General features: G+C 43.2%; 1 protein-coding gene across 1 annotated transcript in view; it reads right to left on the reverse strand.

Annotated features, from left to right (window-relative positions):
- Window positions 1-24,892, reverse strand: part of C6H6orf58 (chromosome 6 C6orf58 homolog) — an 868,971-nt gene that overhangs the window by 347,862 nt on the left and 496,217 nt on the right. The window contains 1 exon segment of the mRNA XM_085609772.1: window positions 9,495-9,679. Coding sequence (XP_085465898.1) covers window positions 9,495-9,679 — 185 coding nt within the window.

Raw genomic sequence — 24,892 nt, forward strand, 5'->3', positions numbered from 1 at the left:
GACTGTGTGGTAGCTTCTTCCGTTACCCGGCAATGGTTGAAGTTTTGCTTGAAGAAATATCTAAGGATGGAGAAATGTCTGCAAAACATGGGGAAAGTGACATCACTGGGGTACCACTTGGATATTTCTATAGACCAATTGCAAGAAACCCAAAAGAGTATGACAGTGGTCCATTGACAGCTGATAGGTATAGACCTCTGCCCCGGTCTAATAGATTTGCAGCTCTTTGACGGTGCAGTGATATAGATTGACTGCACCAGGGTGCTGATCAGTGTTTAACACAAACCTCTCCTCTTGTTGATAAAGGTTTATCGTCAACACCAGATTCGCAGGCGTATAATTTGATTATAGTTTCATGGAATATTGCAGACATTAATTCAAAATTGGATACTCAGATATGGCCTGAATCCCTGAAAAAGGGTCAAATTATTTGTGTACAAGAGACCTGGCACACACAACCTTTCTTTGTTGATGGCTACTCAACAATTAGTACACAAGCAATCTCATCACGAAGTGGAAGGGCAAAGGGAGGCATAGCTGTTTTACTTGCGGTTACATGCCCTCTGACATTGAAGCATGTTTATATTGATTCACCTTATATTCAGTTTCTGTGATTAAAACACTATTGATCATCAGCGTTTTGTGATAATTAATTTTTATAATAATGTCTTCGAAGGTAATAGAAATTAAGTAATTCTATCCCTTGAGAAGGAGCTTGATCTGTTTTTAAAACAGATCAAGGGTGACTACCTTTTGTTATGGGTTGGAGATTTTAATAGTAGGAAATGCGACCTTCTCGAAGGGAAGTATTGTGGATATGAGAATGAGTCTGGAGAAAGCTACACTCATTTCCCACATAACACGTATGGGGAATCAATTAACCGGGTTTTGTGCAAATATAATTTGGAAGTAGTGGATCACTACAGAAGGGACAAGAGGAGTTATCAACTTTTGAAGGGCATGGCCAGTGTTCAATAATTGACCACATAATAATCTCGGACATGGCCAGAATCAGATAGTAAAAAAGCTGTTTAAGCGACCACAACCCAGTATTTTTAACTGTCTGACTAAATGATATCCCCTGTGGAGGATTGTGCTTGGCACAAAGTATAAAAACCCAAGGAGAAAATGGCATTTCGATCAAATGGTCTGGGATAAATCAGACCGATTTTGTAAAGAGATTATTGAGTGAGTGTAAAAATGATATAGAATTATGTAAAAGCGGGGATTCAACAAATAAAGATATTATTGTGGATTTTTGCAAAACAACCCCAGCAATTTCTCAGGGCCTAAAAGTTAAGAATAAGAATAATAAGAAAAAGATAGTTAGCTGGTTTGACTCAGAATGTACAGAGTCAAACCGCCTACTAAAGAATGCCCTGAAGATTAGACCAAAAGACAACGAACAGATCAAAAATCGGAGGAGGATATATAAATTGACAGTGGGAAGAAGAAAGAGGGAAATTCAAAGCGAGGCATGGGAGAAGCTTACACAGGCAGCAAATACTAAGGACTCTTCTCTTTTTTGGAAAACGATAAACCACCCCTATTTTAAAGACAATCGTGCTGTAAAAATGTAAAGCTTAGTACAACCCCAAGAGTCGATTAACCATTTTACGAAGGTTTTTAACTCAGAAAGTGAAATTCCTGTATTAACAGTTCATAGTGACCCAATATATTTTTTTGAATCAGACGATAACAACATCTTTATAAATTTTGATACCGTCAATTTAGACCCCATTACTGTAAATGAAGTCACATCTGCCTTAGAAAAATGTGCTAATGGAAAGGCCCCTGGCGTTGATGGTGTCCCTATAGCCATCTTCAAACAGAATGTGGGCTTATGGGGTCCGTTGTTACAAAATGTGTTCAACACTAGTGCTGAAGGTTTGATTCCAAGAACATGGACAGAAAGTATCACTGTCCCAATCTTCAAAAAGGGAAATAGGAATGACCCCAAATGTTATTCTCCAATCTCCCTTCTTGATACAACATCTAAAGTAATGGTAGGATATTGCTGGAGAGATTGGAATTATGGGCAGGGGAGAACAAAATCCTTACTGAAACACAATAAATCAGAAAGGAGATTGGGACAATAGAACAGTACATAAATTTGCACCTTATTTCCAAATATACAATTGTGAAAAAGGGTCACTTACATCTTTATTTTATTGACCTCACATGTGCCTTTGACCTAGTAAATCTCTCTAAATTATGGAAAACCTTGATTAACATTGGGGCACCAAATGACATTGTGACTTGTCTTTCACAATTGTATAGTCATCTGAGTACTAGAGTGCGTTATGGGCTTGGAAGAGAGTGTACATCAAGTTTTAGGGTAACTCGGGGAATTAGACAGGGCTGTGTCCTTGCACCCCTTTTATTTTCCTTATATGTAAACAGAGTGGATGCAGAGTTACAAAATGTAAATGCTGACACCTCAAGAGTAGGTAAACGCTTCGTTCCAATTCTACTCTATGCGGATGACGCAGTTTTTTTTATGAAGAACTGCGATTGAATTACAGTCCCTGATAGAAAAATTTGCTGAATTTATGCAGGTTAGGGACCTTGTATTAAATTTGAATAAAACCTTTTCGATGGTGTGTGGACAAGGGAAACCAAAAACAAAGATTCATCTTGTAAACAGTGTTCTTATTAAAGAAACAAATTCATTTGTATATCTGGGGTTAGTTTACAATGCACAAGGACACTGGAGAACCCAGAGTGAACAATGCAAATTAAAACTTATCAGGTCGACAGAGGCAGTCTTTAGGTTTTCAAAAAAGATCGGAAATAGACCTATTAGGGAAATCATGACTTTATATAGTAGTAAATGTTTAAATGGAACTTGTTACGGAGCAGCACTTTGGGGGGCGGCAAATTGTTCATCCCTCCAAACCCAAGAAAATAAATTCTTACGAAGATTGCCTGCCGTACCAAACTCCACCCCTACATGTAGTGTACATAAAGAACTTGGGGCACCGTATATTAGTGATTTTATAAGTACTGTAAGTTTAAATACTTGGTATGGGATATGGAGCGAAGAGGGTGCAAGGTTTACACATGAGGTAATCAGAGACTGTATTGCCCTTGACCATGGGAATAAAATCCCGTGGCTGATATATATGAGGAATCTTTTAAAGGAATGTGTCGAGGATGTTGATCTTAAAAATCCATCCTAAATACTTGAATACGATAAAAAAGAATTAAAAAGAAGTTTGGTGGACTCACGTAACTGGTTGAGGGAAGTAGATGCTAATGCGAAACCCTTGACAAAGGACTACTGTGAGAGAACTTTTGGGACTGGGACACAAAATTATTTATTGCAGGTTACAAACACAATGCACAGATTTTACCTTATAAGATTGTGGATGGGTCTGGCTCACTTCTTAATAGCCTTTCCAAAAATGGGCATGTGGAGTCAAAATTTGCCAAAGTGCCCCTGTGATGGAAAATCAAATGAGACAACGTTACATTTTATTTTGTTTTGTAACTTTTATAGGGAGCTTAGGAAGTGTCTTCTACGACCTTTGTTCTTAAAGGAGAGGTTATTTTTATATATACCTGCTTTTGAATATATCTGCAGCCTAGGTAATATTAAAGTCTGTAACGCCGTGGCGATCTTCATCCAGAAGGCAATTAAAATAAGACACAATAATTCATATCTTGAAGCACTGGTCTATGAAGAAACTGGGACATAAAATGATAAATGATGATTGTACTGTATATTTATTTGTGATTTAAATATATGCCTCATCACTTTGCACTTTATTCCTTGTACCATATTATTAAATACCGAGATGTTAAACACTATTGAAAATTTTAAAAATGAACTCAGTTACATATAGGAACATTTTTAATTAGATACTTTGTATACAAAGCTTGTGGGGGGGTTAACTTAAGTTTTTGTTTTTTATACATGTATTGTCATTTTTTAACGAATTTTAGTATTTTTTGATGTACAAAGTTTTATGATCTTAGGATGCTTTTATGGTTTGTGTTTTTAAAAAAAAAATCCGAATCAAGCTTACAATTGATTGAATAGTTGTGTTATTAGCTTATCTATGTGTAACTCCACTTTAACCTTTGTGTTTTTTAGTGAATATATGAATATTTTTGAAGCTCTGTTTGTGACATTAACAGACTGGATCAGCCAGCCACTAGTTAGTCTTATCCCTGAGAAATGGTCACTGAACCGCAAATCCAGAACAAGACCTTGGTATAAAAGTGACCTAGCCGACTTGCACAAGGGCTGCAAAAGGCTTGAATGTATATGGAGAAGGGACTTTAACAACATCGCGAAGGACACCTATCGTGCGGCAGTTAAAAGATACCATAAGGCCATTTAATTGACGAGCGCAACATTCTATGCCGACCAAATCCGCAACAGCGATAACCCGGCAAAGAGCGTATACTCAATACTCTCCAGCCTTATATCGCAGCAGACTAATGCTGGGCAGAAGATCCAGTCCAACGAGCAGTGCGAGGACCTCGCCTCCTCCTTTATTAGGAAGGTAGATAACATCTATAGGTCCTTTCCAACTACAGCTATCACCCCACTAGCAGTATGGTGTGATCAAACTGCTAATACCTTAGAGTCACTCCTGCCTATCTCTGCAGATCAGCTGCAAGTGTAATGCAGGGAAATTAAATCAGGTTCCCCTGCTGACCCTCCTAAACCAGAGCAATTTAGGAAGGTGCTTCCTGCGATTATGCCCTCCCTGAGGCAGGTAATAAACATATAGCTCACCACGGCAACCGTGCCCAAGGCTTGGAAACAAGCCAAGGTGCTACCTCTGCTAAAAAAAAAAAACTCTGCTGGAGCCGGCCAAACCAGAAACTATCGCCCCATTTCCCTACTCCCCTGGGCAGCTAAGATCACAGAGGCGTATGTCAACTAACTCCTCTCGGACTTCCTGATCAAGAACACCACGCTGGACCCCTCCCAGAATGGTTTTCGACCTGGCCACAGCACGGAGTCTGCTCTCCTGGCTGTGACAGAACACATTTGGTATGCACTGGACGATGGGCAAACGTCGGCACTGATCCTTCTGGATCTCAGTGCTGCGTTTGACACAGTGTCCCATGCCATTCTGTTACAGCACCTGGAGGAGGCGGGGATTGTCGGCCTGGCCTTGCAGTGGCTCACCTCGTTCCTCAGTGAGAGGTTATTTGTGGTTCCTGTTCACCCCTTTGCCTCAGGCGCACACACCCCATTAACCCCTTCAGTGCCCATGACGAGCTGGACTCGTCATGGGCTGCGGTGGCGCTGTGCCCATGAAGAGTCCAGCTCGTCATGAACTCCGCCCGCTAATGTTAAGCGCGGCACTGGGCGGGGAAAGGGGCGGGCATGCAAGGGGTTAAACAAGGTGTCCCACAGGGTTCCTCCCTTAGTCCCCTACTATTCAATCTCTATGTCCAACCGCTGGCCGCGGTGGCTAAAAATAGGGGACTGACCATGGTCTCCTACACCGACAACACTCAGCTGGTGGTGGCACTCTCAAGCGACACCGAGAGGGACGCACTGAAATTTCGGGGCGACCTGGCGGTGGTCGCTGAGTGGATGACCGCCAACTGCCTCCAGCTGAATGCCAGTAAATCAGAGGTATTGTTGGTGGGGGGGGGGGGGACCATGGTCTGTGGAGCAAACTCTGGTGGCCAGAAAGCCTGGGTAGTGCCCCCCCCCCCTCCCAAGCAGGCCATCAAAAACCTGGGGGTATGGTTAGACTCATCCCTCAGCTACCAAGTCCAAACCAAAAAAGTGGCAGGAACCTGCTTCGGTCTCTTACGAGGGCTTAGACCCCTACTGGGCTTTTTTGACCCACCCACACGTCTGACTATCATTCAGGCATCTATAATGTCCAGATTGGATTATGCCTGCTCGCTGAATTTAGGGTCTAATAAGGCCGAGATTGCACAGCTACAACGGGCCCAGAAGGCAGCAACCAGATCCCGGATTGGTCTGCGTAGGTTCTGCCTGGTGTCAGCCACCATCCGTCGGCTACATTGGCTGCCGGTGGCCAGGAGAATTGAATTAAAGGCCCTCTGCATCACTTTTAAAGCCCTGAAATTTAACACCCCCAGTATCCTGGCCAACTTAGTCACTCCCTACGTCCCCACACGTCAGCTCCGCTCACTAGGTCAGCACCTGTTGGGGGTTCCAAGGTTTTGTAGAGTGCGGGCAGGAGGCCCCTCCTTCCGCTGCAGGGCGGCCCACCTCTGGAATTCACTGTCTACCGACATCCGGAGCCTCACCAACTACTTAGCATTGAGGAAGGCCATTAAAACATACCCGTTTCCCACCGTGTAGCCTTTGCCTCACTCCTCCCTCCGTGTCAGTTGCTCTGCTGTCAGCGCTGGGAAGCCCCTTTGATGGAGCAGCTGTTGCGCTATACAAATTGCAGTAACATAACATAAGGTTGGCCAATTTTTAATGTTTGCAAACCATGGACCACACCTGGAAGAAAAGACACCAATGCAATGCAGTATGTAAACGCAGTGGCGGCTTTCGACCGGTGCCTTAACACTGGGTGCCAAGGTCAAGAAGGCACCCTTTGCATGGCAAGCAGAACCAAACAAAGGTAGCGTGCAGAGGCCCTTGATTGTGCAGGCAATTCCAGCTGCATGATATATCTGGTGGTTAATGCACTTGAGGGAGAGATCTGTGATTTGTCTCTTCACAGTTTTAACTTATGATATAGTAGTAAAGAGGGTTAATTTTCATGCTGCAAAGCACAAGTGTGACATGCAGAACACAGATTAGTAGGTTATTGCTTTTGCCACAAAGATACTATTGTTACTTAGAGTTTTAAGTAACAATCTTTTTAATATAGCACACTTCGCACTAAAGTGGCATCAAAGTGCTGCATGCATAAAGAAAGGCATAGGTTTAGGACCTTACTGTTTTTTTCACTCCATTTTTCATTATTCTAAAGTTGCTAAAAAGGGTTCTTTTGGGTAGCAATACAATTGTATTACTTTGACACCCCAATCATTATATTAGGTTTATGAAGTGGATTTACTAACAATCTGCACTTTCTTTGCATCAAAAACGTGATGCAAACATGATGTAAAGTGTTGTTTTGGGGATTACTTTCCAGTGCACATCCTAAATTGCACTGGACAGTAGCCCTAATATAACTATGTGCTACTTTACATCAAGGAGGCATACCTTGAGTTGTACATGGACATTCCCATGCACACACCCATGGATTTCACACTAATCACCAGCTACAAACTTTGGTAGAAAGGGATGGGCATCAAATGTTTCACCTACCTCGAGGCAGGTATAAAGTTGGAGCAAAGTTTTTTTCTCCAAAGCTTTCCAACTTTGCAAGTGGACTGCACACGTACAAAGTATTAACCTTTGTCAAAGCATATCATTCTGTGCTGGAAGGGGACCCTTCCAATATCAAACCTAAGCTTGACATCACTCAAAACACTCTTGAACTATGATGCAAGGGTCTGTGCATGCATTGCTGCACAGCAGCCTACGGTATGCCAGCATGAGAGAAGAGAGCAACAGCTCCATATATTAGTGGATATGGGACTTTTGTGCATTCTCCTTTTCATGCAACGCAACAATTCAACTTTGGTTACTGCACATTGAATAACCGTACTTAAACTGCCTCTGTTTCGCCAGACCAAGCACTGTTAACATATTGTTCCTACCAGTTTGGTTGCCATGTGACTCCTACACCTCATTGTCTTAAGTAAGCGAGGGCCTGTGGAGAGATGAGGGGTACCATTGGAGGGTGGTAGTGAGGGAATTTATGAAGACGGAAGTCATTGGGGTGTTGCCAACATGGATTGTCGCACCAGGCTCCCCCAGTGCTAAAATCAGCCAGTGTAAATGGTAACTGTACTAGAATGTTCACAAACATCAAATACTCAAGAATAATGATTGAGAAACAGTCTACTGTAAAAAGGGAGAAAACACTAATTCCTCCAAAATAGTTACTTTGTAGAAGTCAGTATTGTGAACTGTTTGTGTCCTTAGTGGTTTGTGAACATCTAAACTATAAATAATAATATTAAAGCAAAAGACAATGGCAAATCAACTAGGTCTGTTGTACCGGCAAAGTATGGGAACAGTCTCCAAAGAAGTCATGTGGGTGATTACAGAAACTAGGAATACAACTTCTGATTTAGGGTTTAGTATAAACAAAGAGCTCAAAACAGATCACACCGGTCCCTTACTCCAGCTAGCTGGTTAGCTACCTGAGTCACAGCCTACTGCACCCAGCAGGGTTAAGTTGAAGAACAAAATAATTGCTCATTGCAATAGGAATGTTGTAAATCTCACCTGCATCTGCACCAGTTGACTGACATTTCAGCAACCAACCTCCGTCTCTAGTGAGGAGTACGAAAATCTTCAGTAGATGCGCATGAACATCTGCAGTCATCAGGCCTTCTTTGGGCAGCTCAACTCTGGTATATGATAAGGGATAAAGTATGCTCCTGCCGAATCCATTTTGATTCAGTTTCCATTTTGTGACACTCAATAGGACAAAGCCTGCAGAATGTGCGCAGGCCTGTTGGCCTCTGAGTGAAATTTAAGTGTCTAACACTGCTGTAACCATAAATTTTTCAGAAATGATAATTTCACAAGTGTACATGACAAACGGGTGCTATACTTCATTTTCCAATTTCATAACTCAATGCCCATGTCTAGTTTTAAGTTTTAGTCTGATTACTAAATGGATAGATGATTGGAAAACACCTATTGTTTCACTGAGCTCTCATTGGCTGTGTATCATTTGTGCAGGATGTGTTGTAATCTATAAAACCCTATTTTAACTTCTGAAATTTGAGCACCTCTTCGTCAAAACTTAGATTCCCACAGCTGTTTAATAATAAAACTACATTTTGAATCTTACAGCTTTATATCTTTATTATGTTAATCTTTTATGCTTTAAGGCTCTGTCTGCATTGCTGGTCTCCATGGGCTGGTTAGGGGGTTTCAATGCAGCCACAATTAGCAACAGTCCCAGTGAAGGTCAGCTGAGCCAGACCTTTAGTGTTAGTCCTAGCCAGGGGCTTCATTTTAATCACAGCTGGGCCTTCCATACACAATTCTAATCACAAGGAAGCCGCAGCTGGTAGAATAGATTTAAACTATACAATTATCTGATGTACCTAATCTGTTGTTGAGCACATTTCATGATGTTTGTATCTGTGCAATCAAATGCTTTGTGAATTCAGCACACAAAATGTCAGTTTGTCGCATGTGCATTTCCACCTCCTTAGAGCCAGGCCCTAATGTGTGTTTTAGTGTGCAAGGAATGTGGTTATTTGTAATGGGTACAACATTTTTCAAATATACATGTATCTGATGTACCCAGTTTTAGCTGTCTGTTGTTTAGTACATTTCAGGATGTTGTTAACGTTCCCTGAATGTATAACTTAGACTTCATAATAACACAAGTCAACAATGAGAAATGACAATTCTGCAGTATGCAATCTTAGCAGATGCCAAAATTAAAATAGTTTACCTCATAAAATAATTTCCATTTCTTCATTGCTACTGGAAGAGATGATTGGCAACTGTCGATGCTGTAACAAAAGTTATTAGAGAATTGTTCCGGAGGCAATATTCATGTCTGGTTTTTCCATTCATCAAATAGGCCAGCGTCAGCAGCGGCAAAGAAAGCCACAATGGTAATATCATAGTTTACGCCTGAAAGAAAGAGAAACACTATCAATCAGCACAGCATGCAAACAATGAGAGTGCATTGGAAAAACTAGCCACTTATGCAAAATAAAACTGTCACTGTACATACCAAAGATATACGGCAAAAATACAATCTGTTTTACTATGGTGAAATTGGAATGTTCGGTTTATAATCCTGGCCCCCTGATGTACCTTCGTAAAAAAATTGATGTCCAGAGATTTTAATTTTTGATTTGTGTTTTTAGATCATTAGAGAAGTAATTTAGCTTGGGTAGACATTGCTGATCCAGGCTGAATTTTGTTGCAGTGATGATGTAATATTTCAGGAACCATGAGACCTATATACTTCATTTTGGTGTCAAAACATAGGTTTTGGGGGGGGTCAAGTAGTCTTATAGAGACAGAATGCAACTCCTCAGAGCAACCCTTTTGCCACTTTCCAAAATGGCGGTTATAATAGAGGAAGAAGAGATATATAGAAATGAAACGAATAATAATGTTTTTAACCATATTAACACCAAACAATGTTTATGATCAAAATATTTAAAAAAAATGGTTATCACTTTGTTTTAGACACATTTTCATAGTTTACTTTGTTTATTTGTTTTGGCAATCGCTCATGGTACATTTGTAGAATGCCAAACATTTGAAAAGAGCATTTCGACAGGGACATCTTCTTTTAGCAACGGTTATGCAAGTACATGTATGTGTAAGTTCTGTGGGTGGAGGCTTTAGAAATTTGGTAGGTTTTAGCACCCTATCAATATCTTCCCAACCAAATTCAAATGGATCTTTCTCTACATAAGCATGATTCAAAACATTTACAAATCTTTTGATCAACTAGCACACTTTTAATGTGTCCATGCATACAGAGTATCCCATCGTTTGTAGTGTACGAAGAACTAAGAATGACTTTCCTCTCAGGTGTGTTGGCTTTTCGCCCCCTATTATATTATGGATGAAATCTGGAGCGAGAAGGAAAACGCCCTTAGTAAGGACATTCTAAGGGATTGTCTCTCCCTCATTCATGTGAATCGTATCTGCTGGCTCAAGCACGTCAGAGAATGCTTCTCCAGCCTAGGAAGGGAAGATCTATTTGAGCGCTCGGAGGAAATTTGTAGTAGGGATAAGACTAGGGTGAAGGAGAACTTTTTAAGAAGTGTATGTGTGCTAGAGAAGAAATCAAACTGAGGAAGTCTAGTGTACATAGGTACGTCTTACTGAAAATTGGCCATCAATCGAACTGTATCTCATATGGTTTAAAAGTAACCATGACTGTTTTTTATTAACTAGATTCTGATTGGATCTTTTTCATTTTCTCCTGGCCCATCCTCCCAGAGTTTATAGAGGGCAGTGCCTCCCACTCTGTGGCTGCGATGGAAAGTCTCCACAGGATATGATGCACTTTTTAATGTTCTGTAGTTTTTATGTGGTTCCGAGAAAGTCCTTTATCATTCCTTTCTTAAAAAATAAGTTTTAGTCAGCTTAGACCTGCTTTTATCTTTTTACAAATGCTTTCTACCTACTCAGTTCTGCATGTTTGAGCTTTTTAAAGGCTGCCATTGGGCTTAGGTCCTGCTGTGATTAACCCTTAGGGCCTATTACCCGAGTCTCTGATAATAGAAATTTGGTTTTAATATGGATTACACCCATAATTTTGTATTTTATGAGGTTGTGATGGATGTTTTAACTGCACCTGATATCGTTTTTACGACTATTCCTGTATTTTACAGTACCCAGGCGACCACTTTTCCACAACTCGAACTCTTGTTCTTTACATTGTGCCTGTTATCTTTATAACCCTCTAATTATGAACCCATGATGGTTATTCTGTACTGATTTATTATGTATCAGATGGATATATTTTTTAAGTGGGTTTGTTTGAATTTTATGGTTTTCTTTGCAAAAAACGAAAAGTGTTTAAAGTGACGTGTCCACACACAGAACAGGACGTCGGTGGAATGTTACTTAGTGGGACTGATTGCTTGAACTTATTCGTTTCCACTCACGTACAATGTACTTTTCTACGTCTTTAAAGTCACATTCTTCTTCTGTCCCTGCAAATCCTTTTAGAAGCTTCACAGGTTCAGCACTTAAAGCTCCAATCTTTGCTCCAATTTTGCTTATAGTGTCATCACCCTAAGAATATTTGCCTTGATAAGAACACTGAGCATCTCTGGGTCAGGTATCTTGTACAGAATATAAAGCAGGATTATGTGTCTTTTCTCAGGAGTGCCTTAACGCATCCATAACTCTGACAATCCTTGACCTATGAACATTGCAACAAATCTAAGTAGCACAATAATAACATGTGTCATTTAACAGTACAAGGACTCAATTGGAACCATTTCGAACAGCCCACTCAACATGTGGCACAACACGAAGGTCAGCTTCCTCCAATGAGCTAAGTTCTTGAACAATATGGCCCGGACCTTTTGAATCTCTCTCTGCAGGCACCAACTCCCCATTGACAAATCATTCCACTTGCAGTAATTAGAAATTCGGTGTTCACTGAAGCATCAGCAATGTTTTGGCGAGTTAACAACTCCAAGTTCATCTTGTTCGCTGTTGATGACCAGAATTTGTCAAGTTGCAGAGGTTTAGGTGTCAAATTTTTGATGCAGGAAAGGTCCATTGCTCCACTTGTAGACATTTGTCTGATTCTCTCACATTCTCTGACAGATAGTTCAAGATAACTGTCAAAGACAATGTGCAGTTCTTGCAAGGTGCACACTGACAGTGATATCTGTAGAAACGTCTAAACGACCTGTCATATATGGTCCCTGGGTAGGGGAAATGAGCCGCTGTACACGAGAGTATGGGGGTTTCCTTTCTTTATTGACTAGTTTAACAGACAACGCAGAGGTGGTTGTGACGACGTCTTCCCGCTTTTTCCTGTCTTCTTTCGGAACGCCTTCTACTGGTTCTGGCTCCCCCTCCGATTCTCCCAGGTGGAAAGATGTAAAGAAAACAAAACAAGGGGACACACGGGTGAGATGAAGGATTTTATACTGGAAGGTAAAGGGATTAAGGGAGTGAGGGATCACCGGGGCTGCCACCACGACGTTATATTCACAAGAAAAAAATAATGAATATTCGTAGATGAATGTGAGGGGACAAAGAATGAAACATAACGGCGTCCCAAAACACTCACACCCCTGTGACCACCCCAGCTCACACTACCCAGTCCCTCCCCGTGGAAACGTAAAGCCCAGGACTCGGTCCCGTACCTTTCCCAGCCACGCTCCTCCAGGAACGTGGTGGGGCGAATCGCGTTGTCGTTGGCCTCCTGGCACTCCAGTCTCCTCGACTCCTCTCTCTTCGGTCTCTCTAACGTCCTTCGCTCTCCTCTCTTCACCGCCTCTGACTCTCTCTGGTACTCGCTCACCTCCTCCAATCCTTCCTCCGGCTTTCGCGCCTCTGTCGTCTTCCGGGTCTCCTTTACTCTCAAGTTTGTCCTCTGATTGGTCTACGGCTGCTGACGCCGGACCTGCACATCCCGCCTCCTTAAAGCTCCAGTCCACGTTAAAGGAGCCGTCAGTGTACTGTGGTCGGGGTGGAAACGAAGAATCGTTAATGTCTCCACCCCAACCTTCCTCTGTAACGACCCCATGACAGATCCCTCCCCCTGGAGTACCCCGATCGGGGGAACAAGGGAAACAGGAGAGGAAGTCAGCGTTCCCCTGCAGTACCCCTTTTCGATGATGGACGTCTATTTGGTAGGGTTGTAACGCCAAAAACCAACGAAGTATACGTTCATTATGTCCACGGTTCCGTTGTAGCCATGTAAGAGGGGCGTGGTCTGTATAAAGAATGAAGGATCTGCCCTCCAGATAATACCGGAGCTTGTCCACCCCCCACTTCACTGCCAGACATTCTTTTTCCACAGTTGAGTACGCCTGCTCTCTTGGAAACAATTTTCGACTCAGATAAAGAAGGGGTCGCTCCTGTCCCTCCTCATCTGTTTGGGAGAGCACCGCTCCAATCCCAACACCTGAGGCATCCGTCTGTAGAATGAATGGTTTAGTAAAGTCCGGGGTCATTTGTACCGGGGAGGTGGTAAGTGCGGTCTTTAGGGACCGAAAGGCACGCGCTTCCTGCTCAGTGGGGGCGCGTAATCGGGGAGAGGGATGGTTTTTTTTCAGGAGATCGGTAAGAGGTCCCGCTAAATCAGCAAACTGGGCTATGAACCTGCGGTAGTACCCTACTAAACCTAAAAAGGCTCGTAAGTCCCGTTTTGTCTTAGGATATGGGACGGCTTGTATAGCGGCCACTTTCTCAGTTTGCGGGGCGATGTGTCCCTCTCCCAAGAGATACCCCAGGTACCTAACCTTCCGAAAGGCCACCCTCGATTTTTTTGCGTTAATGTGAAGATCTGCCTGTCTGAGACTGTCAAAGATGCCTCCCAAGTGTACCAGGTGGTCCTCCCAGCTCTTGCGAAACACCACAATATCGTCCAAGTAAGCTGCTGAATACTGTAGGTGTGGAGCCAAGAGAGTATCCATTGCTCTCTGAAAAGTGGCTGGTGCCCCATGCAATCCAAAAGGGAGAACAGTGAAATGATAGTGGCCTGAAGGTGTGGAAAAGGCGTTTTTTTCTTGGTCATTGGGGGATAGTGGGATCTGCCAATACCCCTTGGTGAGGTCTATGGTTGTTATATAACTGGCCTCACCAAGGCGTTCGACCAGTTCGCACACTCTAGGGAGGGGGTAGGCGTCCTGTTAAGACACCCGGTTTACGGCCCTAAAGTCAATACAAAATCGGATGCTGCCATCCGGTTTTGGCACTAGGACCACGGGAGAGCACCAGTTGCTACGTGACGGGACAATTACTCCGGATTTCAACATTCGGGATATTTCTTCCTGAAACGCCACCCTTCGAGCTTCGGGTATCTGATAGGGTTTTTGTTTCACTACGACCCCTGAAGGAGTGGAGATCGTGTGTTCTGCAAGGTGTGTTCTCCCTGGTTGGTCGGAGAAGATATCGGAGTATCTTAACAGTAGAGCGTGGATTTGCTCGCCTTGTGAGGCCGTTAGATCTGGATTAGTGGGGGTTTCATTGACGGTGTGGGGTAGGTAGGAGGCCATAGACACCGTATGTGTTAGGGACGGAGGGGGTCCTAACCACTTTTTCAAGAGATTAATGTGGTACATTTGGGTTTTCTTTCCTGCTAAATGTAGGATATAGGTGGTTTTTCCTATTTTCCTGATTATCTGAAAAGGGCCCTGCCATTCTTTTTTTAGTTTGTGGGAGGAAGTAGGCAATAATACTAGTGCCCAGTCACCTATATCTAACTCTCTCCATTTGGTACCCCGGTCATAGAAAGTTTTGTGTCTGACTTGACTCACGGCTAACTAGTTCTGAGCCAAAGAGCGGAGCTTATGCAACCTAGTTTGTAGTTGCTGGGTATAGTCTAGTAGGGCTTCGGCTTCTTGTAGTCCCTCCCGCTCCCAACTGTCCTTAGTAATTTCAAGCAAGGTTCTTGGTTTACGGCCGAAGAGCAATTCAAAGGGTGACGCTCCTAAGCTGGCTTGTGTTTGACTAAGGAGTACAAAGAGAGCTAATGGGAGTAGTTGGTCCCAATTTTTACCATCCCCAGACAGGAGTTTCTTTAAGGTAAGCTTAAGGCTACCATTATATTGTTCCACCAACCCATCTGTCTGGGGATGATAAACGGACGTTTTTATATGTTTAATACACAGTTGGTCACATACCTGTTTCATTAGTCTGGAGACGAATGGGGTACCCTGATCGGTAACGATCTCTCTGGGGAACCCCATTCGTGAAAACACCTCCACGAGTCTTTGAGCAATGGCGGCGGAGGTAGCAGCCCTGAGTGGGAAGGCTTCTGGATATCGTGTAGCATAGTCTATTACCACCAAGGCATACTGGTGTCCGTGCCCCGATTTGGGTAAGGGCCCTATAATATCCATCCCCAGTCTATCGAAGGGTGTGCCAATGATGGGCAGGGGATGCAGGGGGATTGGAGGAGGGACATAAGGATTACGCCGTTGACAAATCTGACAATCTTGACAATATTTTTGGATTTGGGCATACACCCCAGGCCAAAAGAAATGTTGTAAAATAGCCTGTCCCGTTTTTTCTGCTCCGGAATGACCTGCCAACAGATGAGCGTGAGCAAAAGAAAGGATTTGGTCCCTGAATCCTATAGGGACCAACAGTTGTGGTACCGCCTCATGTTTAGCTAGTCTATACAGCAGTCCGTTTTGTTCTATGAACGTGGGGTAGACTCTAGTTTGAGGGTCTTGGGGTTCTCGAGCTTTTTGCCACGCATGAGTGAGACTGGCATCGTTTAGTTGGGCTGTCCGAAAATGGTTGTCCCTCGCCCATGGTTCAGGGGTGAGAAAAATGTTATGATTTGGGGGTCTCAGGGTTTCCTGCATCATTGGAGCGAAACACGGGTTATCTATCCTTATGATCAGCTGTTCGGGAAGACATTCCAACACCCCCACCACCACCTCCGACTGTACTCCGAACTCGGTCCCCAAGGTAAGTTTAGCTACTGGGTATTCCTTCACATCCCCGTGTATACACCTAATATGGACGGTTCTACCCGATATAAGACAAGAGGGGCTTATCAATTCCTGCCTCACTACTGAGTATTTGCATCCTGAGTCCAGGAGAGCCCTTACCACCCTCCCGTTGAGGTATACACTTACATAGAACACAGGCCCGGTTTCTTGGGCGAAGAGGATAGAGCGGGGTGCATGGCTCACATCCATGGGTTCTTCTTCTCTTTCTCGTTTCTTGCGGCAATATCTCGCTGTGTGTCCCCACTCTCCACAATCATAACATTGGGGCCCTGAGTATGTCGGGGTTCAGTAGGAACCATGCGGGGATGTGGTGGTATGGGTTTCATGGCTTTCTTTTCTGGTTTTCCTGAGATAACAATCCGACTGTTTTTCTCTGGTTCTCTAACGGGGGGTCGTCCTTGAGCCCGGGCAAAGGAAGTCGCCATCTCAATGGCTTGTTCCAGCGTTAACCCGGCATGTTGTTTCAGCCAGCGCTGGGTTGCATAGGGGAGCGCTTCCAAGAATTGTTCAAGATAAATTTTGTTCATCACTTCTTCCATGTTGGCTTCCTGTGGTTTAAGCCATAGGTCTGCCGCTCCTTTGAGTTTGTAAAACAATGTCTTTGGCAAATCCCCCGCTGCACCCCTTTCCTGACGGAACCGTAGTCGATGTGTTTCTTCATCCACTCCCAGCCGATCCAGGATATACTGTTTTACTACTGTATAGGCAGTGGTCCCGTCTTTATTTATCATCTGGTAGGCCGCTTGTGCTTCCCCCGTCAAGAGAGGAGCGAGGTAGAAGGGCCACCGTTCCCCTGGCCAAGCACTGGCCCTCGCGGCCCTTTCAAAATTAAGGAAAAATGCTAATGGGTCATCCCCCGGTACGAGTTTTTGTAGAGGGACTATGGTCCCAGGTGGATTGCTGGCCCTACCCTGTCCTAACGTGGCTAACAGCTGTGCATGTCCTTCAGCCAGTTTCAACATCGTATCAGCTTGATTCTGTATCGCAGTTGTAAATACGGCGCGGTCGGCCTCTGCTTGACTAGAGGTTTTTTCTACAGCCCACTCTAGTTTGGTCTGGCCCTCCTTCATTTGATGTATCAGGGCCTCCATCCTTTATCGGACGGGGTTCTTCAGGCTCCTATCTGGCTCGCCACTTGTCATATATGGTCCCTGGGTAGGGGAAATGAGCCGCTGTACACGAGAGTATGGGGGTTTCCTTTCCTTATTGACTAGTTTAACAGACAAAGCAGAGGTGGTTGGGACGACGTCTTCCCGCTTTTTCCCGTTTTCTTTCGGAACGCCTCCTACTGGTTCTGGCTCCCCCTCCGATTCTCCCAGGTGGAAAGATGTAAAGAAAACAAAACAAGGGGACACACGGGTGAGATGAAGGATTTTATACTGGAAGGTAAAGGGATTAAGGGAGTGAGGGAATCACCGGGGCTGCCACCACGTTATATTCACAAGAAAAAAATAATGAATATTCGTAGATGAATGTGAGGGGACAAAGAATGAAACCTAACGGCTTCCCAAAACACTCACACCCCTGTGACCACCCCAGCTCACACTACCCAGTCCCTCCCCGTGGAAACGTAAAGCCCAGGACTCGGTCCCGTACCTTTCCCAGCCACGCTCCTCCAGGAACGTGGCGGGGCGAATCTCGTTCTCGTTGGCCTCCTGGCACTCCAGTCTCCTCGACTCCTCTCTCTCCGGTCTCTCCAACGTCCTTCGCTCTCCTCTCTTCACCGCCTCCGACTCTCTCTGGTACTCGCTCTCGCTCCCCTCCTCCAATCCTTCCTCCGGCTTTCGCGCCTCTGTCGTCTTCCGGGTCTCCTTTACTCTCAAGTTTGTCCTCTGATTGGTCTACGGCTGCTGACGCCGGACCTGCACATCCCGCCTCCTTAAAGCTCCAGTCCACGTTAAAGGAGCAGTCAGTGTCCTGTGGTCGGGGTGGAAACGAAGAATCGTTAATGTCTCCACCCCGACCTTCCTCTGTAACGACCCCGTGACACGACCTCTCCAAAGTTTTGCATGTATTGAAATTCTTCTGGTGAAAGGTTTTTTTAAGCTCTTGTACGAGTTTATACTTCACTGGTTTGGTTGCAGCATCACCATCAAATAATACGTTTGTTGGAAGAAGATCATGCAACAGTAGGTCCTTGATAAATTCACCCCTTGTTCTCGCTACCTCCATCTCTCTATTTGCTTGCGAAAGTAGTTTTTTTGTAACCTGTTCTGTAGTGGCTGGTTAGACAAAACTATGGCAATTAAAGTGTGGAAGTTTAGCTTTAGCAATTATGTCAAACAACTTTTTCTCTTTTAATACAAATCTCTCCTGCTTCAGTTCTGCGTATAGTTTCGATCCATGTTCCAGGGTATGTAGTAGATGTGTCTTTATATGGTTATCCACATATTGTTTGGTAATGAACTTGTGTAGTCACACAGTCCATTTAATCCGTTTAATAACTTCATTCGATTTAATTTCAAACATAGATCAACAAAGTAAACACATTTCTTCTTTAAAAAAAGAATAAAAAACAGTGACATTCTTCTCAGTGCAATATACAAGTTCATACCCATGAACATAGTTATAATTTATAAAAAGGAAATACATAAATACGCACATAGCAATTATAAAAAAAACATCATCCTGTGTTCTATATGTTTGATTAAAGCTCACATTTAGCGCAATTCTCTAATTCTTGTAGGTGTCTCTTACGCTTACAGGCCCATAAAAAAGGTTGCGACAGAAAAACAAACTAGAGGTTCCTGAAGCTTCTTCATATAAAACAGGGCAACACGACACTGTTTAAAAACAGGATCCTTTAAGAGAGACTTAATATATCTACCTCTCTGTTTCTTATAAAAATGACAGAAAAAGAGTAAATGAAGATCAGATTGGGCTGAAGAGTTGTCACATGGACATTTTGACAAATCGCTAAAAGCATACTGCTTTGAAGGAAAACCCAGCATTGAGGGAATTAAATTTACACGGAACCTTAATAAAATAAACCTATGCTGCGGGTTCCTTATTGAGTCCAGATAGAAGTATTCACCATCTATCACTCGTGGGATGAGTGATAGGAACTTACAGTTCATTTTAGCTTCTGAAAGTCATTCCGTTCATGTGCTAATTTTGCCAATGCTAATGCTTTTAACTTCTTCTTGGGGAACTTTGAGCACAAGAAAGGGGTTGCAAACAATTCAGGATCTCCTAGTGAGTACAACGTTGTTTTAACATACTCCAACCATGGAATCTTTTGAGCTTTGTCCATTGTGAGACAGTTTAATATAATAGATTAACATCCACTGTTTCCCGGGTCCATATCGAATGCCACAACATGATCGGGCCACCCTCACCAGGTCAGACATGTAAGGCATGTCCAGCTCTAAATGAATGACATGGTTTGAAAAGGAGGGGGTAGTGAGGCTAGCCTCTTAAGAAACCCGGTATCCGCCCTCTGTAAGGAATCAGTAAAAACTATGCCCCAGACCCCTGCCTCACAGGTGCCTGCAGAGATCACTTTAGTGTTATAAATCTTTTTTATTGCTGTAAGGGGTCGTGAGCCTATTCTATTAATAAAGCCAGCAACTGCCGCCAATGGTGTTTCCATTGTTGGGACCCTACTATCCACCACATTTGACCAGGTTTGTCTAAACTCAAATACAACTCCTAGGTACGAGAATGACTCCCCTATAGCTAGTTTACGGGCTCCAATATGGAACGATGGTATATTTTTGGGAGCGGGTGAACCAGCCACTAAAATTAATGTTTTTGACTCATTGACCCTGAGGTCTATAGAGGACATAAAGGCCACATAAGCATCAATTAGGCGCTGCAGTGCTATCCCTGTCCTAGCAATCAAAACAGTGTCATCCGCATATGCCAAGATTGGCAAGGGCCAAGTGGGAAACTGTGGAACATCAGGGGTAGCCAATTTTAAAACGCCCTCCACTCCATTTGAGTAAAGTGAAAATAAAAATGGGGCAAGGACGCAGCCTTGCCTGACTCCTCTCAGTATCCTAAAAGATCGAGTGCATTCACCATCCCTTCCATAACAGACTGATGCTGTCATTTGTCCATACATTTGTCTTATGAGGATGATCAAACCAGAGGCTATTCCCATTGCAGCCATAATTGTCCAAAGTTTAGAATGGACAACGCAGTCAAAAGCTGCCGAAAGGTCCATAAAGGCCATATTTAAGTTTCCTTTCTTTGCCCTAGTATATTTGGAGATAATCAAGCTTAGATTTAAACATTGGTCAATAGTGCCTCTACCCTTCTGGAATCCATATTGGGAGGGCATCAAGATGTTATTTTCCACTGCCAACTCTTCTAGTGTATTGAGTAAAACACGCCCTAGGAGTTTAGCGGTGGAATCCCGAATGGAGATAGGACGATAATTCTGGGGGAGTGATTTATCCCCTTTTTTATATATTGGCACTATGATGCTTGTTCTCCATGATGGAGGAGGGCCAGATTTAGCAATTGCGTTAAATATGATGGTTAACAGTGGGGCCCATAGTTCTAAGTTTTCTAAGAAGAAATCAAATCGGGGCCCCCTCCATGGATAATGCAAGGACTATTTCCTCCAGATTAACAGTTAAAAAGTTTTCAGGGGGCTCTATTAAGATGTTAAATTTGTCCCCAGAAGTGGGCACTGCCCCAAAAATCTCCTCAAAGTGCGACACCCAAGAGTCTTGGCCCACATGATTGTCTAGAGATTTCTTCTGCTCTTTATTAAGGAAGGGGGCATTAACTGCCTTCCAAAAATCCCTACTATTTTTAAGGGATGCGGCTTTAGCCAAGTTATCCCATGCCTCGTCTTTTAGCTCAGTTTCCCATTCTTTACGGACTCTTATAAACCTTCCGTAACTCCTTGATTTGGGGTTTATTTCTGGGTGATACTCTCAAGGCCCCACGGAGATTATATAAAGCCAGAGAGTACAATTTGCATCAAACCATCTTATTTCTGGGCTCTCTCTCTTTGATCTACGGCTTTAAAGAATTAATTTTATCTCCTGGGTGATTTCTATAAAACTGTTAATTAAAATTTCTGGAGGGTTGGCCTGCTCCAAACAGTTTGTGACCTGGGCAAGCTTACTAGTTATGACTTCACTGATGGCTTTTGTCTTATCTATATTCTCCCATTTCAGCTGGTATCCATTTAATCTAGCCAAAAATGGTTGTGGTACCCCCTCAACTTGTATAGAGAGCGTACCGAAGCCAGAAAACTCAAGGAATAAGCCTGCGTGGTCACTGAAATTTGATGATAGAGTGCCTGTATGATAAAGGTATCCCTGACAATTAAGGGTTGCCACTATGAAATCTAAAGTTGAATTAGAGGCGCCCTGGAAAAAGGTTTTGTCTAGACCACCCTCTACTATTTTATTATACACTTCTAGGTTCCTTGAAGCTAAATACCTATTTAGGGCGTTCCCATATTCATGATGTGTTGCAAAGTCATCCTGTGCCCTGGGCACCCCCCAACTTTTTGCTGACTGATGCTGGTGGTAACTGATTTTGACTGATCCTGGGCTCTGCCTAACCAGGCCCAGGGCCAGTGCTGAGCTGAAAGGAACACACTAGAATACAGTTAAAACACCCAACATACACTAGGGTACACTCTGGTATGGTGGGGTACCCCTGTAATTGGCATGACCTACCCCATAGGCCCCTAGTATATAATAGGGTAGGGGATTGAAACTACCTAGAAGTCCCCAGTACCCTGGGGTATGGCAGTTTAGAGGCCAGCAGCTTTTTCTGCACTAGCATGTGTGCAGTGCTGAAGACTGAGGTCAGTTTAAAAGCAGCAGTGGGTACCAGGACTGCTTTTAAACCTTAAAGTGTGCTCAAATTCGACTTTGATTCAAGAAGAACTGGGTAAGGAGGATCTGCAATATTTCTGCAGATTCAGAACCCCTAAAGTCTCCCTTAGTTGCACAGGGGGTGGGGGTCCTGTAGAGATTAGGGAAATACTTATAAAATATGTTTTTATAAGTCCTGGTGCTAGAAAACTGGCCCAAGTCATTTTCCCCATTACAAACCCCATGGCAGGAAGTTAATGATTAATAAATATTGATAGGAGAGGACTAGCCGGACCATTCAAAGACTTCCCAGAATGGTAGTAGTAAATCCAACAATATTATATTGTTGAATTTCTCCTAAAGTGTACATACAAGAAGTTATAAGACTTTCTTGTTTGTAAGTCCAAATTCAGCCTTCCAGTGGTCTGCCCTGATTGGTCAGAGTTAAGTGGATTAGCCAGGCTGCTTTGAAGAGGTGATAAAGAACCACTCTGCTGGGAGGGCAGTGTGCTGGTCTACACAAATGCCAGGCCAGGAGGTGGTCGTAAACTATGCTCTTCAAAGGCAGAGGGGAGGCCTGGGTTTCAGTTTCACTCTGACACTCTTGACCCAGAGTCAGGGGTAGGCTTAAGGAAGGTATTTGCAGATGGTAGGGAGAGAGTCCATGGAAATAGGCCATCCCAGGGGGTGTGTTTAGCCAGCTCTTGCTGGAAAATCAGCCATTATGGATTTGGAAGAATGATGCACTCTGGGACAAAATAATGCCACACTCTACAGGATATGGTCATAACTATGAGGAGTTGCCCTGCTCTCATTGGTCATAAGTGACATGGTGCTTGACCCAGAGAATTTAGCCCTCCAGATCTGCTGCTTGAAACTTACTGAAGCAAGAAGTGCCCTGCTGCGAAGTTCTGCTGTGCAAAGACTTCTAAGGCCTGACCTCTGAAAACTGCACCATCTGAAAACTGCAGCCCTGTAGATTACCTTGCTACAAAAGGACTAAGAAGTAGACTCCCTGCAAGCTAGAGGTTAACAGAGCTCACTTGGACATCCCCACAAAGAATACCCAGCCTGGAGTACCAGTGGATTTGAAAGGGTTTTGTTCAAGTGGATTGCGGAATTGAAGTTTCACACTTTCAAGGACCCTCTTGGAGATTCCAGAACCTTGGACTGTGTGTTAGATACTTTGGGACCCGCAAGCAGAACTTCAGGAAGGAGTTCTAACTGGACCCAGCCTGCTGGAGAAGGCTGCACAGTGGTGAGATATTCTCCAGAACAGTTTCTAAAGGTGTGTCCCTGTCAGAGAAAACAAAATGACTAAAAGGGGCACTGTTGGTTTCTAAGCACTAGAAAGTGACTAATCTTTAAAAATTCATATCTCTGGTTCCCTACAGTGGATATTTTTTCGTTTTGGTGTCATTTAAAAGAAAAATATTACCTATTTTTATAAATTGGTGTTGGATTTTTATTTTGTGTTGTGTCTTAATTATTTACTGAAATTGTGTTTTTAAATGCTTTACATACCTGTCTTTGAAGTTAAGCCTGTCTGCTCGCAGCCACGTTACCAAGGGTTGAGCATAGGAATAATTTTCTAAGACCTATGCTGGGTCCTATCACGTGTTAGTGGCCTTATTGCCAGTGGCAGACCTACATTTGCCCCTACCAATAACCCACTTTCCAACATGATGTTTAAAGTGGACTAGTGGGTCTCCCTCATTATCCACTATACCGCAAACCATGTCCATTGAGCTGGGGCATGGTTGAGAATTAAAGTCGCCTAACCATATCATATGGAGATCTCTGCATGACAATGACCTTGTAAATTTCCCAAGTACTTTGCCTAGTGTATCTATGACGGTCGCCATATTGGTGCCAAAGTTACTGTTATAGAAATTAATTACGAGACAACACTGGTGGGGTCCTCTTTCAAAAGCCAGAAGTTGAAAATGAGGAGAAGAATTTTCAGTTCTCTTAATCTTAACTAGCAAGGTATTTGAAATTAAGATTATTAAACCCCCTTTAGGTCTTCCTGCCAAGGAGGGAATTGCATTAGTTTGAAATGAGCGGTTGCCATTTATAAATATTAGTTCCACGGCCCAAGTCTCCTGAAGACATATAATGTCCCGGTCCTGCCATAGGGCTAACCACTCTGCATTATCCACTTTTGCTGCTGTAGTGTAGTTCCTATTTCCCTTATAGGCTCTGCGCATTGGAATAATATACACTATAGTTTTTGCATAGGACTAAGGTCAGTATGCCTCTATCGAGTACATTAAACTTAATTACTTTGTGTGCCAGCTAACACAGAGGTCACTAGAAACTTCTCGAATGAACAAGAAGGGAGTAGTTTCTGACAACTGCATAAACATGACAACTTTGTTTCCCTTAGAATCGGAACGTGTCTCAGAATCGTGGAAACAATAGATAACAGTTTCACTCAATCGTGCATGCTTAGTTTCTCCAGAGTTGCACAGAAATAGATAGATGGGCGTTTCAATAAAAGGATTTATTGAACAGTCTTGTTTCTCGTGTAAGAGATATGAGCTGTTACAATCATTAGACAGTAATCAAGATATAATATGCACAGCGTAAGCAGTAAGAAGAAATAATACTGCAATAGCATTGTCTTTTAGCTATGACATATATTGATATATACATACATAAATAACACAGGCTAAAAAGTGAATACTTGTCTGATGCTTCTAAATAGTTCTACCCCAGTGTACCTAACCCAAGTGTAGTGCAAGGTAAGAAGTAGGTGCTGTTTTCTATAGTATGGTATATACTAAGTTTATATGCCAAGAGTCCCTCTAGGTTCTAGTCAGTTCCATACCTTAGAATGAGAGAGGTGGGAATCTCTTTCCGAATCTCAAACTCCA

The sequence above is a fragment of the Triturus cristatus genome, chromosome 6, assembly GCF_964204655.1.
Source record: "Triturus cristatus chromosome 6, aTriCri1.1, whole genome shotgun sequence".
Lineage (NCBI taxonomy): Eukaryota > Metazoa > Chordata > Amphibia > Caudata > Salamandridae > Triturus > Triturus cristatus.